Genomic DNA, 15,825 nt, shown 5'->3' with positions numbered 1-15,825 from the left:
GACAAATTTAATAAAGACTGACATATAACCAGAACAATCCTCTGTGCCATCCAGGGTAAATTTACTGACCATCACCCACTTTATTGCTAGCAGTGAATTACCACTGTTATTTCCTCTGCCTCACAAAAGCAACCTAGTTAATATGGGTCTCTTCGCAAAATCAAGGGAGCTCAGGCTGTATATTCTATTCTCCAGCGACATTTCTAGCCCCTTTGAAAAAACTGCCCTGACTAGTAAAAGAGGAAGAACTTCCCAACAACATGCAGGTCTTCCAGCATTTGTTTAAATGCAAAGATTTTCATTTTTAGAGAGCCACGGTCAAATATTTGTATATTTAGAAGAGTTTGATTTCCTAAAGGGCTAAACTGCACCCAGTAGCGTGGCCTGGGGGGAACCCTAGAGCTGAGAACCTCTAGCTGGTCATAGCTGAGAAAACACCTGGTTCAAGCGAAGCTTGTTGTTCACCTGGAGTCAGTAAGAAGTCTTCATACTGAAAGACCTGAGAGTCAAGGTTATATAAATTTCTTTTGCAGCTGAGACAGACAGACTGGCATCCAGCCCTACTGGACGTGGGGCTACTGGGACACAATGCTACCACATACAACTAAGGAGTCAAAAAATCAAGTTTTCTGCAGGAAAGAGGAGGAAGGTGGTAAAAAAAAAAAAAAAGGAGGGGAGGGTGTAAAAGGCTTGCAGGAAAATGGAATATAAGGAGACATCGCTAGTGTAACTGCTCAGTACTTGGGGACAAAATGTTTTGGACAACTCTGCCAACAGGAATTTTCAGAGTGACAAGGTCCTCTCCCCAACCCCAAATGACAGCTCTGCATCTGGAGTTACCAACACTAGTCCAAACCTTCAGAGCACGTTTCCTTGTCTCACAGCTCAGCCAGCTCAGAGCCAGCACAGCCTCTCGCTGACATCCACGCCGTGTCAGCACGTCATGCTCTGTGTACAGCAGAGAGCCTTTGCACGTGTGCCCTCTGAGCAAGACCCGAGCGATGGTGAAATTGCAGTGGGAAGAAAATGGATTAATCGGGCCTCACTGGCAAGGTGCCACGTGCTGCCCATGAAAAGCTGTTGCAAGGTAAACAAGGCACAACCTGCACAAAGTGTTCATTGCCATAAACTGAAAGAACACTTTCAGGCTCTGCCCAACAAAAAAGCTCTCTGCAAAAAGCCTAGGGGTCAAAGTGACACCAAGATAATTAAGCTCATAATCCTCAGGGCAATCACCAACTCCAGAACAGGCCCCTCATTGAGCAGCCTGGTCAACGCACATCATTTAGATATTCTGGTCTTTTCCCCACGACCTCCAGAGGTCAGGTAACCATAAATGAACCTGGCTTTCATTTAAGTAAACAAACACATGCATAATTCAGTAAAGCATATTTCAAGCTCTGGGATTTGTAGAATAAAATTGGAAGAACAGACACACTAAAGACTCAAAGAAATCCCAAATAAACTACTTGTAATTAAAAAATCTCATGATTTTCAAGCCAAATCTCGTGATTTGTTTGTGGCCTGACTCAGGGTTTTCAGTGCTTGGGGTTGGCAACTCTGACTAAGCAGGGATATGAAATAAGAGCGAGAGTGACTGCCCGCCAGGCTTCTGTTTTCCTGGGACAGAAGACAAAGCAGCTCTGACAATTCCAGCTGGCAATACCATCCAGGCGCTCCTCCAAGGCCAAACATACTGGGTAAAATCCTCATCAGACAAAAAAAAATCCTATCAGAAGCAGTTACTGTGGTTGCTTAATAGCTGTTTTCCAAAGTTCAATATAGCATATACTTTCTTTTTCTTGAAAAGGGGGAGAGGGGGGAGTTGGACCACATTACGGACTAATCCCTTGCCAGATGTCATTAGTGATGAAGTCCCTTAAAAATTACATCAGTATGAAACAAATCGGAAAACAGTGAGTTTCCATTTCCTCCTCATGTCTGGCTAGACAGGGACTTCAAGATCAGCTTTCATCTACGGCCTGGAATCAACCCTCCTCTGCGTCTTGCTTAGTGTGTCAGGGATGTTAAGCAAGTAATTGCAACCATTAAAAAGAAAAATAGCTCACTCGCTCCTGCTCCCCGTCCCTATCAAATACTGACTCCTTCATTAGGCTTCCCCAAAGCTGCTTCAGCACATTGCAGTAGTCTCTTCCCTGCTCCCAGTGGAGATAGGTGGCTCCAGCCGGGGCATACGTCTCCAGCCAGGACCCTTGCATCCTCCTCCTGGGTGATGCAGAACCCTGAGCCTTCCCCTCTCTGCTGATAACCCCAAGTGTCCCCTCACATCTGGTATCCAGCAAAACAGTCTGGTTGGAGTAGAATCTAATTTCCACCTTCCTGCTGTCCCTCACGCTCAGCCCTCCCTACCTGCTCACACGGTGACAGAGGAGGAGCAGAAGCACAGAAAGAGGTTGAGTAGAAGGGCCTTGCCGATTCTTACTGCTTTTGCTTCCCCCAGTAAGGTAAGAGCATTGCCCATTCTGATACCTGAAAGAGATACATCTTTAGTTCTTTGTGTTTGGACCGACTAAACCAAATAATATCATAAACTGAGTTTTTTTGTAGAAACTCAGTTCCTGAAACACTTTTCTGAATCGTAAATCTTGGACTAAAGCAGTTTATGTAACGCCACCTATTCACACTGCCCTAACTAACCATAACTAACCATTCCACTATAATGAGTCCATTAGCCCCTGCTTTATTGTATTTTCTCTTAAAACAGAGATCAAAGATTTGGATCTAGTGGCATCATGCCGATTTCATTTTTATTACTGGCTCCCTAGGTCTATCATAAATATTCATTGGCCATCCTTAATACAATGCATTGAATTCTGCTCACTGCTATCTCTGGTGCGACTGCAAAGTACAAACAGGGTTGTTGCTCAAACATATTAAATAAAGCAACAGCAAATTTGTGACAGTCAACAACAAAAAAAAACAGAAAACAAAAGAACCCTTTTCCTCTTCCAAGGAAATTCAAGACCAAAGGAGACATTTTCTCTCGCCCCCTCCACGACTGCAGACATTTGACTGCTGCAGGAATTCAGCTGTGCAGAAGCAGCAGCAGCAGCAGCTGATCTGCTCCCACAGACGGGAGACATTTTTGAAAAGTCCACAGTTGCCACACAGTGGTCTCTGCGATACTGCAGCACTCCTCTGTGCTCACCAGTAAAAATTACAAACATCACCCGGCAGCGATACAGAAACTGCTCAGCAATTTGGACCTTCTGTATAGCAACTAATACTTCAAAGGGAGCGGGAGGTGTGTGGGGAGAAACATCCTCCAGGCTCAGTCAGGAGAAAGGTTTATGTGGTGTTATTCTCCTAACTCCCAAGAAAAACTACAACTATCCCAAACTTCAGGATGCCTGCAATTTGTTTCTCTCCCCATACTCATCAGTCACATGTTCCTTTGAACTCCCCTTCTCACCTCAGCGTTGCTCCTCCCAGCATCGGACAGGCAGGGTAGGAAAACCCTATTGCACCCATGTGAATTGCTCCTGCTTTGCGAATAAGCACAGACACAGGACTCTTGGGATGTCAACTGGATACTTTAAACAAGCACCAATCACTAAAATTAGGGTGGTCGTGGGAATTACATTTTTCCTCATGTTAAGTAACTCTGAGAGCATTAACGCATATCAGACACTTTATATTCTAAGCAAGAACATCTACTCTGTTAAAAACAGAACAATATGGTAGGACACAGAATGCACATTCAAATACTTGTCTTCTAATATGACTCCACCATGGAGGCAATATGCTGCTCATTAAAAAAAGAGATGGGATAGGAATATATCATCTAAAATAAATATTTATATTTATGCATATGAATATATCCTCACACAAAACTCCACACACCTGGAGACGTGAACCACATGATAAAACTGCTGACTCATTTTACATATTAACCTACAAGATACCTTTGGTCATTTACCTAGCCCCTTGCCAATCTAGTATCTGCTAGAACCTTCTACTAAATTCCTAAAAATCTTGGCTGCTTTATTAATGATTTAAGATATACAAATAAAACCAGACAGAAAGAAAACTTTTATCCTGGTGCCTTCATGGTGTAGAATTTGATTCAAATAGTTATAGTGAGCATGGAATTTAACTTCTTGGTGAACTGAAGTCTTTAGTGAAATCCATCCCACCTGTATTCAAAACAACAACAAAAATAAAATCCAATTGTTGTTGTTCACATAAAGGATCCTGATCAGTTCCATGAATTTTGTACCTGAGTAAGGTGAGATGAATCGTATTCAGAGCTCTGAAGGTTTCATTTGTTAAACAGCTCTCTTCCCTTGCACTCTTTTCCATTCGTTTTTAACTAAAAGTAATAGAGAAGGATGCCAAACAGTTTGCAGGCAGTTAAAACCTTGCTGGTTTGCTGTTCTTAAGATCAGATCCACAGAAAGGAACTGATATGAAAAAAGAAGGGGAAAACAAGGAGCATCCTTATGTCACATACACTGTGTAAACGGGAAATTCCAGAGCAGAAGTTGGTCATTTGAAGTTCAGAGCAAGGAACAAGCTACTCCAGTTTGTTATTGTTTTGGCTGATGCTGTTTAAATCGGTATCTACAGAAAAAATATTTTACAGTATCAGATGCTCCTTTAGAGGAAAGATCATATATGTGAGAAAGGCAGATGATACAAGTGCCAAAACAATTTATCAATCAGGATTTGGGGCTTAGTATTTCTGAAACAACACTGGTTAACAACATACCATATTCTTAAAATTTGATAAATACGAGCTGCTGAGAGGCTACAATCTTTTGAAAGAAATGTGTTTACAACCATGTGTTTTTTCAGCCTTGGCACCCTGCTACTAGATTTGTTTGTGACTTGGAGAACAAACAAACAAACAAAAAATAACCAAGGTTTTGAAACAAAGAAGAATAAGTACCAGTGAGTAGTGAACACCATTGCTCACTCAACTATCACTTGAGCTAGAAGTACCTTTAAGTCTCTGGAGATAGTATATTTGGATCACAGTGACAGTTAACAATTATACATATGAAAGAGAGGGTGAAAGCATGAATGCACCCAGTCCTGCAAAGTAGTTAGGCATGTGCTTCACTCCCACCGCAGCAGATTAAAGCGCTCTTGCCTTTCACTAGATCAGGACGTAACACTTCATAAGAGGTCAGAAGTGCTGTCTCCTACCTGTCCTTGATATATGACTTTCAGTTTAAAGTTCTTGTCCGGGTCAACAAGACCAATGCACTCTGCCTGAAACTATCCTTGACACAGACCACTATAAGCACCTCACAACTGGCCCAAGTAAAGTGGCTTTGAACAGGCTTCTGAACACAAGCAGGTGACAGTCCAAAGCTGGATCAAATCTCTGAGGCCTGTTACTTACAGAAAAAAATCTCCCCTTAAAAAGAAGTCCTGCTTTTCATATACCAAGTACTTACAGGTTTTTGCACTGGCAACAAAATAAATCTCTCTGTAAATGTATGTGATTGGAAACCCAGCAGATTATCTGGGGGTTGTCCCCCACAGTGTACAGCAGTACTCTCCTTTAGTCCAGAACAATGCACATTACAGGAGGGATAAGGGATACTGTAAAGATGAGGGATGCTACTTCAGAATAGTCTAGTTGATACCTCCTGTCAAAGCGCCAGGAACATGCAGTAGTAACAACATGCCATAGTGGCCGATGGCCTGAGGCACTAAGCACTATGGCTAACAACACCTAGCTAGCACAAACAACAGTATCACATGCCTTGCGGTATCTCTGTGCTTAATTATTCCAGCTTGAAGCCTAAAGGGGGGAAAAGTGAAACTGCCTTGGTTTGTTTCTCTGTAGGTTTTATTTCTTTGGCTTGTAAAATGTCAGCGTATGGGTATAATGAGAAATTACCACACTTCAAGGGTCTGACCACATTTAGTGTTTAGTCTTGCGTATCTGAAAGCTCTGATGCTCCTGCCGCTGCAATTACAGGCTTGGAGGATTCACAGCAATAGCAAAGCTTGAATCCTCCACTGCAATGAATCAGTGCAGGCTTAGGTTCTGCAACAGACCACCACCTTGACGTAAACCATCGCACAGATGGAGGGGTTTGTCCCAGCAGTGTTTGACCTTTCTGCCGTACTTCATCACTTAACCACCACGACAAAGCCACAACAGCGGCTTCCTGGCAGTACCAGAAGTACGCGCTGGCCACGGCAACCAGGCTGGCACTGCTAGAGGTAACCAAACATTCTTCCTCCCCGCACCTCCAGTCCCCCCACAGACTGTGGCTATTTTCCTAAGGAGACAGTTTTTAATGCAGGATACTGCAAAAATGTCCTTTACCAGCTGAAATGTTCAAGTGATTTTTAAAAAAATTCAATATAAACAGCATTGAGCTTAAATGTTCTCCTGTAGTATTTCTAACCCCCTATTACCTTACAGCCACACTGAGCTTAGTGAGGAGAATGGCCTATTGACAACGAGAAAAAACAGGCTAGTGCATAGGCATTTCTATAAATGAGCACAAATAAAACAGGCAGCAGAAATGGTGAAAAATCAAATTAATTCTTCAGAATGCCTGCAGTGCCACTAATCCAAAATGCGAGTAGTAACACAAATAAAGGAATTTTAGATCCTGTTCTTCCTCCCATTTAAAAAAAGCATCCTTTTCAGGTACAATACATTCAAGCAAGCCCCACGTATTCAGAATTCTTCTCTTTTTTCCCTTTATTTTTACCTACATATGCTATTTATCTGAATGCTGCCTAATTCACAGATGCAAATAAGTAAAATCATCTTGAAAAGATGAGGCTATAGAATAGAATGCAGTTTAAATTGAGAATGTCTTTGATTCAAAGAGCTGCAACACTGGGACACTGCAGTGGCTCCCAGCAACATCTCCTGGCTTCTAAGACACATTGAGACCATTTTTCACAGCAGAAAAAGATCTGCAGCTCCTACTGGTTTCAGCTTGACTGGTAGATCAATACATTCATGAACTGGGACAATTGCTTTTGACAAACTCATTGGAGTTTTGTCAACTCCATGAAAAGACTTAGGTCTTCTGGCACAAAATGACCAAGAGCCGATAGCGGCCATATGAGGGACTACATCTTATCATCAGGAATAAAATACATTTGTATTTACACCGAAGCTGTACTATTTTTTCACATGTATATTTGGTGCTGTTGCTGAAAACAAAGAGGAGAGGACAGCTTACATTTCATATCTAAAGTGGAATGCAGAAACGTTAACACTGCAAAACGAAAGGCTACAAAGCTACTTCTATGATTTTAAATCATGAAGCTAGTGCAAACGTGTAAGAGCTAGACAACGTTTTTCATAATTTTTTCCAAAAAAGGCAAAAAGCACAGCTACTTACTTCTGACAATTAAGCAGCTTACAGTCTTTGTTCTACTGACACTTAAAAATGCAGTTTTCAATTATTTATACTGTAGTTCAACACCTAAAGCAGGAAAAAAGTATAAAGTCTGTGTTCTGCAGCACAAGTAACCCTTACTGAAGGGTTCAATCTATTTATAATAGTGTTTCCCTTAGGAACTACAAGTTGGCAGGGTATACAGGCTTGGATTCTGCCATATTTTGTAATGCACTATCATCCATTAATACTCTGATCAGCCAATATTGTTACACTGAACTTGTCATATACACACGCTATCAGAGAGAGTATTTTTTCCCCCCAGAGATGCTGACCTCATTTAAGAACAGTTGGGAAATCAGAAGGTTGTCCATGCCCAAGGCATTGACATGCCAGCAGCTGGAGTGAGTTAAGAAGTTGCCATACAAACACACTTTGGTCAAGAGTTCAACAACTTCATCCAGTTCACTGAGGGAGGGTTTAATTTAAGCTTCTGAACCCTCCTTGAAGCAGCTGGGAGGACTCATCCCTCCTGGCCCACGAGCTCCGTTGTAGGGACAGTCGCTTTCGCAGGGCAGCAAGAGAATGCTGATTTTAAACTGCTCCAGTCATTTGCAAAGTGAACACGCATCAGTGGTCTATGTGTCTCAGGTGCTTTTGGAAATGTTACTTAGATTCAAACTGAGACATGTAAGTAGGTCTAGAGGCAGCATTCACACAGAAATTAAACTGAAATCAAGCACTATGGTGAAGGACAAAAAAGATTTGCTTAAAAAATTCAAAAATTCTAGACTAAGATCCTTCTGGTTTTGTAAAATGGGTACAAAAATGGCCAGCAACAAAAAAACAAACATAGATGGGGCAGATCTAGTCCAAACGCAGTCCTTTGTCTCTCCTGTTCCTCTTCTTAAACAGTCAGTCTAAAGTAGGCTTTTATCTCTACCACAGTAACTGTCAGAACAGAGGCAACGTCGACTTCGTCCACACACTGCTTTACCCAAGTGTTTTAACACTGTTCTAGAAGAGCCTTCTGTAAGAGATGGGCTGTAGATCAAGTTTCATTCCAGTTAGTTACCTAATCAATACAAATAGGACTAGGACGTAACATAGAACTTCCGAGAGATAGTAATAATCACCCACAATTACTTATGCAAGCCAAGCAATGACCAAGAGGTTTTATGTGTCATTTATATACCTTAAATCAAACTTCTGAAATTAAACTTTGATTCCTAACACGATTAGATGTTGCAGCACTAAGCAAAGCAACACACAAGCAAGTGCTGCCTCAGAGGCTGACTGCAAGGGCAACTGAGGATGGAGTCAGGAGAGCATGAGCAGCCCTGAAACACACCAGCAAGGGGAGGCACAACAATAGAGTTGAGACAGTGGATACAGGAACAGGCATAAAAAACAGTGAAATAAGCACTACAGCCATCTTTTCCTCCTGTTCAACGAAAACAGGCCACCTTCCAGTGGTCAAATGAAAGATAAAGACAGTGGAAGGCAAGGTTTCCAGACCTGGATCTCAACTGTGGGAGGTAAAGAGAGAGGAAGAAATTCTATTTAATGATTTCTTCCTTGCTTCTCACTGTGGGAAAGTCTGCAGAAACAGGAGGTTTACTATTTCTGTCAAATTTATCACACAAAATACAGTATGATGAATGATTAAAAAACTCAGGCTTCCTGTCAAAATGTCATGTGTCCCTCTGTAGCTTTGTTTTGCTATTACCATTACATATTTACGACTTTTTTTTTTAGTATCTGCATAACATAGCTGAATAACTTTGCAGGCAGTGAGATCACAGTTCAAAAAAAAGTTGGAAACACACACAAGAGGCTATTCATTGTGCTATTTTTACTATTCTGAAGTCCATACCATGAACAATGACTCATAAGAGTAGCAAGCCAGAGAAGCACTTGCAAACCTTACCAGCTTGTTTACTCATTTATTTGTTTGCACTGATTCATTACGTTCCTCAGTGTAAAATCTATGGGACTCAAGAGAAAGCGCAAGGGAGAAATTCTGTTTCCCGAAGAGCTCTTCCACCCACCATGCCCTACCGAGATGGTGGCGGTCACGCGAGGGGTCTGGGCATACACCTCCTCTGCCTGCTCCTGAGAACCAGAGGCTGGGCTGGCTGGGTGAAGAGCCCCTGCGTACCAATGGAGCACACTCCCTCTGGTGGCTCGACTCAGTCTCGTATGAGCATCCACAACAGGGTACAAAGAGCAATTAAAACAGGAAAGTTTTTTGTTTGCTTGTTTCAAGTCATACATTAAAGCACTGCTTTTTTTTTCCCTGTAGTCCTGAGGTGACGTTAACTTTTGGTGGGTCTATGCAACTATTTTGGAGAGGTTTGGCAAAGTTCATCATAGCATGCAGTTACAAAAGCAAATTAGTTTTTCCATGTGGTGTAGTGGCATTATGGGCCCAGAAAGCTATTAGAATAAGTGTGAATAATAACAAAGAAGAATAATATCTGCTTCATCTGTGAAACTCTTGTTACGACGTTAAAAAAAAATTTCTGTCTGTCCAGACCTAACCACATTTTTCTTCGAGCTAGATTTTTTGCAGGAGGTGAAGAGGAGGTTGGTTTGCTCTGCAGGCACTGGTTGTTTTTGCATAGAGCAAGGCTGATGTTTTGCTATTGCTGCCTTTGTCTTCATTTCACTGTTCTGCCTTGAGATTTTTTTTTATTCTGTCTAGCAGGTTGCTTAGAAGCTTGGGCAATATGTTCCCATGTCCATATGTTGAAATCAAAACAAAAAGAGTGTGTTGGTACTTTATCACATCATATGACAGGACCAAAACATTTAACTTTAAAAGTAAAATCTCAAACACCCAGAAATAGGCATGGACATCTTAACCGCCACAGACTTTATTTTTCTTAAGGTTAGACTGGGGTTAAGATTGAATCTTATAGCTAGTATACCTGAACGGTGGATAATTTTGCCAGGTACAATAACATGAATAAGCACTGTTGCTTAGGTATCTGAAAATATTTGGGTGTAAAAGCCTAAGACAGTGAAACAGTGTGACACAGGGTTGTAATCAATATTTTTTCTCGAGGTAAAGTGAAACCCATGAACATACTTGACTAAACATGTCAGCTGTGAACAAATGAAAATGACGGCACTGAAAGATTAGATAATAGCTCTATGATTCATGTTTAAGAGTGAATAATACTGAAAGAATTTGGGGAATACTCAGAAATACAGATAAGAGGAAACCACACAAAAGGCACATGGATCAGGCTCAAAAAGAAGGGACAGCTGACATGTAAATCTGAATCTAGCTACTGATACCCAAAGGCACAGGCAAGATGAAAGGGCTATTTGAAAAACTTGGTTTTGCAACAGAAAACTGGGCAATAAGGGGAGAGGAGTGCAAGAAATAATTAGACACTTACAGAGTACAGAATATGTCACTTCTCCACAAAACTGGCAGCTCTGCTTAAAACATCACATATTCCCGTCACACATTTACGAGCATTAAAAAGTGTATGGAGTACAAAAGTCTGGCACCACAGGCAGCAGGGAAAAATTATACACTTGCAATTAAAAATCCCTATATTTCCAGTTGATCTTATGATGAATAAAGTCAGATGTGACATAAGAAGACCAGTCTCCAGAAATATCGTATATAGTAATACTCGCTAGTGGTAATTCATGTCATCTTCCTTGCCTTGACTCTTGTCAAGTCCCTGATACAAAACTATGTAAGGCAGATAGTTTCTTTTGTTCCAATCTTACTTTCTGCCTTACCGCATTGTTCCTAAGACACCACGTTATCTTTAAAACATGTACGAAATTGAAATCATGTCAGATTCTTTTACTGTCCTAGAGCCAACATTTTAATACCATGCTATTAGTTCTATACTTAATACTAAAATATACTAAAATGGTAGCAGTACCTCTTCCGCAAAGTTAGTTTTCTTGTCAAGCATTTCTCGTAATGTCTGAAGAATTTTAATGCAGAGCTTTTCTTCTTTCTCCATTAGCTTCTTTGTGTGATTAATCAACCTTAAAGTAAAATATTAAACCTTAAAGAGCATTGCACATTGTTCCTAAGCCATACTACAATTTCTTTATGCAAAAATTGCCTGTCACTATATTTTTCCTCAAGGAAAGGGAATAAAAGTAGACAAGAGAAATCACAATTAAAAAGGAAATGGGACTTTCAAGGTGTTATGAGGTTTTTGTGTCAATTTGCACACTTTACTGCCCATACAGAAGGCAGAATTCTATATCCAGTTTTTACGAGTGCTTCCAGATTAAGATCCAAACTTGCTATTTCATCCTTTCTTTATTTAAAGGTAACCATGTATTTATTTTAACATTTATTTAAAGGTAACCAACGTTCACCATGCCTCTTGCAAACTTTAAAAACTACAACCTTTACACCTTCCAACCTTGACGATGATTATATTTATTATATAATTAGCAAATGGCACATCCAGCCAAAAGGATCTGCAAAAACCTGACATGGAAGCGGTCAGAAATGCAGACATTTGGATGAAACATAATCATTGTTTACATTCACACAACAGCTTTACAAGACTGTTTCAAGTCAGAAAACAAGGTACATTTCTGACTCCAGCTGAGACTGTGATGGGAGTTTGGGTTTCAGTCAGCTTAAGCCAATACCAGAAGCAGCCTTTCTGCCTCTGTGCACAGCAAGTCCTTACACTGGTTCACCTCATTGCTGGAGAAATGTTTGTGAAAACAGAAGGGAGGAGGAAATCTGGAGGCCTTGGAGAGGGTTTTTTTTTTTCCATCAGTACCAGTGCTGGGTTATAGTGGATAGAACAGTGTTCATCAAATTATGCCCTAGGATCACCATACAGCAAAGGCACTGTGGCCACCAATTTACACTGAAAGATGGCACTATTAACGGTCCTAAATCACAAACAGTCACCAAAAACAGGGTTGGGAGGGATGACACTGCATAACCCAACGGAACTGATTATATTTAGATCACTGCTAAGTTAGTGCACTAATGCCATCCTGGGCTCAGTGGAGACACCGTGCAGGACTCTCCCACTGTCATCTTCACCAATTTCATGAGCTATGAGTCCAAAACAATGCAGCTCTCAGGCCTGCAGTACTAACAATATTTTTAAGGAGTTACACCTTTATCTCAGGATTCCTGCATAGCTCTGCAAAGCATTCCTTTGCCATGGAAGTTAATTAAATAAAACAGAAAACTGCTCATTGGATTACATGGGCCACGTCCAGCAGTCCTCGACTTGATTTGATGCTGACTTTGAAAGGAGTTTGGACAGAGGGGATGGGATGGGACAAGCTCAAAATATAACTTAATTTTTCCAAACATATAAAGTATATTGTTACAACACTACCTCTGCAGAATATGCAAAAAGCCAAGGAATCAGGAGAGCTGCCAAATGCATTCATTTCCCCCAAGTTACCTCTGTTTAAATTATAGTTTCTCAAGGGCAGTGAGGACATCTCACTTGAGGACCAATAAAAAAATTGCAAGACTCTATTCCAATGCACAGACTGCAAATAAAACATCTAATAATTCAAGACCAGGTAGGGGTGCCAGTGAAATGTATTTTTAAAAGAGCTGTTGGCAGTTTAAAATAAAAATCGCAAGATTTATTTGCTTTACCAAAAAAAAAAAATCTAGCCCTGAGCACCCCACCCCGCCTCCCTATGAATTCTTGAAAATTCTACCATGGAAAGTCTAAGTTTCTGCTGTAGATTTGGAGAAGCTTAATAGCAAAAGTAGCCCATTAAGAAAACAGAAGTAGGTTGAGCCTGTCACAGTTTTAACAAGCTACTAACATTCAATTTCTAGGCAGGCAACGCAAGCAACCTCTCTTTCGACTCCTCTCCAGACTCCTAAACTGCTGGGAAACATAAAACATGCAGCAAAAGACCTCAGTTTAAGCTTTCAGTGTGAACTCAGACACCTACATGCTTAAGTCACTGTTGAGAATCAGAGGTAAGGGCTGTTGAAAGTTTCAACTCCCTGCCACCTTTACAAAGAAGCAAATAGGCCTCTCCTTACACCACTTACTTGGACATGAAAGCACCGCATCTTATCCTGGCATCACTCCCCTCAGGAAAAAGAAGTTCTGGACTGTGCAGCACATCAACCAGCACCGAGAATTCAGCTTGCATCATGGGAGTGAACTGCTGCTCCAAGGAGGACACTACATCCTAGGGAAAAAGAAGAAGAATGGCATTTGTAACCATGTCTGACCAAGAAAACTAGAAGAACATTGCTGTGGAGTTGCACAATACTGTGCAATGAGCTGTTTGACCCACTTCTGACAGCCAGCAACAAGAGCCCATATTAACCCAGGTGACAGTAAAGCGACCTCATGCCTTTCTTCATGCCACTCCTCAAGGGGCGGGAAGGTGCCCATTACTATCTACCTTGCTGTTCTCTCTCAAATTTCTCCTCTGCAGTAATGCCCACAAAACACTCAGCAACAGTCAAGATGGTGTGCTGGAAAAACACTGCTTGTCATACGTGGTGTTAGTGTACCACCTGAGGTGTTGCTTCCTTGGTATTTAGGGCTTCTCCATTTGTCTAAGTCCTGCTGTTTTCTTAGTTCATAAACTCCTGATGTCATTTAACCACTAGGTGCACAAGGTGATCTCCACCTTACAGGTATTCTCCAGTGACACAGATCTGACACAACGGCTCATAAAACCCCCAGTGCCTCCTCTGCAGCCAAAAGAGGACATGTGACCACGAAAAGGCAGAAAGGAGATCCTTGTCTGCGAACCACTTTGGGGAAAAGAACTTACTTCCTACCCCTCTCTATTGACTTTTATAGGAGCCGAATTCAGATCATGGATCAAAAGGCCCTGCGTGTTGGCTTCACTTTGAACAGACACCAGAGGAGAGCTGAGCCCTCCGCTCCCCCCACCTAGAAGTGCAAAGGTCACTGTAATCCAGCACGAAAAATGCAATGAGTCTCTCTCTGGTGTTTTCCACATCTGGCACATATTAAATAAATGCACTACCACAACTACTGCCCAAGCCATTTGCTATTTTTGTACCTGTAGTTTCTCTATTATATTCCTGTAATCCCAGGCAGGCCCACCAAGAGCTTCTTTAAAACGAGGTCCACTGCGGGCTGACATTCTCCACCCCATGGCTGCCCTCTGCACCATGTTAGAGTGACTCTTCATGAACAAGGTGTTGACCTGGCTGTCCAAATCCACTGGAATTGCAATCCCACGGTTCTTTGCTTTAATAGGAAGAAAAAAGAAGACATTTACAGTGGCAAAAACTTGAAAATCTTACGAAGATCATGGCATGCAAAATCCTGATACTCTTGAAGTTAAGGGGCAGGGGGATCTCACTTCAACAGGTTTTAAAAATAAGGATCAAAAACCTAAGCTGGTAGAAATCAGCTGTAATCTAGTTAAAGAAAGCAAGCTGTACCACTTTAAATGAGATGAGGATCATTTCCAGTATATATTTTCATAGGTACAGACGTTTATTTTTTAAAACAGAATAATTTTTTTTACTAACAAAAAAAAAATCAGATCCAGAAATATTAATGAGTAACAAAAAGAATATGCATTATTATTATTTCAACAGCTAGTTTTACTCTACTCAGAAGTAAATTCAAAAAGTCTTCTTTCTAGTGGACATATGCACATTTAGCCAATTTATCCCAAGTGCAATTTGTTGCTTTTCTGTGTATTTCTCTTGCGAAGACCTTGAGAAACCAAGTGCATACAAATTAAATTTGAAATAGACTGTCTCCGCTTCTCTCTCCCTTCAGTTTCCTATACAGCCAGGGTTGTTAAACCATGGGGTTCCTGGATGCCACTGCAATATAACTGATAGTTAATAAACATGTGGTAGTTTAACTGATACTTAAACAAATTTAACCAATAGTTTTAAAAATGCCTCTTTTTTTTTTTTTTTTTTAGATTTGAGGGCTAGGAAGTGACAAAAGAGAGAATATCACAGAAAAAAAATCTGAGGAAAGACTTGCACGAAGTCTTACGGGGCATCCACTATTAAAGTACTAGTGCATCCTGAACTGTTGTTTGAAAAGGAAGTTTGAAAGACAATGTTAGAAGGTATCTGCCCTCTCCTCTGTGAAAATCTTTGTGTTAGCTGCATCTCTCCATTCCACTGGAGATCAGAGTGACATTCTTCTACGGCTCAGCATGAGTCGTCTGAAATTCAACAAATAAACAAGAGATTGATGCAGCAGTATCTCTGTTTGAAAGATTAGGTCACGTTCCAGTGATTAGGCTTTGTATTCTATGTCATTCCACTTCATTGCCATAGCACAGATTACGTTTAATAAAAACTTAGAAGTAAAATGGAGAAGCAGTTCTAGTTCATTTGTAATAATGACTAATAATAACTAATTTTTCAGTTTTCCTTACTGAAACAAGGTGAATTTTTAGGAAAGCGTTAGCCCACATTACAGTTCCGCACAACATTTCTCTGAGGCGTTTCCCCACCATTCTGCAT

At 40.9% G+C, this 15,825-nt stretch overlaps 1 protein-coding gene across 1 annotated transcript in view; it reads right to left on the bottom strand.

Annotated features, from left to right (window-relative positions):
• ITPR2 (inositol 1,4,5-trisphosphate receptor, type 2) overlaps positions 1-15,825 on the bottom strand; it is a 234,126-nt gene that overhangs the window by 109,125 nt on the left and 109,176 nt on the right. The window contains exons 35-37 of the mRNA XM_009332815.1: positions 14,385-14,575; positions 13,390-13,532; positions 11,261-11,369 (exon numbers count right to left, since the gene is read on the bottom strand). Coding sequence (XP_009331090.1) covers positions 11,261-11,369; positions 13,390-13,532; positions 14,385-14,575 — 443 coding nt within the window. The remainder of the gene's footprint in view (positions 1-11,260; positions 11,370-13,389; positions 13,533-14,384; positions 14,576-15,825) is intronic.

The sequence above is a fragment of the Pygoscelis adeliae genome, unplaced genomic scaffold (assembly GCF_000699105.1).
Source record: "Pygoscelis adeliae isolate BGI_AS28 unplaced genomic scaffold, ASM69910v1 Scaffold38, whole genome shotgun sequence".
Classification (NCBI taxonomy): Eukaryota; Metazoa; Chordata; class Aves; order Sphenisciformes; family Spheniscidae; genus Pygoscelis; species Pygoscelis adeliae.
Note: the sequence above shows the minus strand (reverse complement) of the source record. Positions and strands in the feature narration are given on the sequence as shown.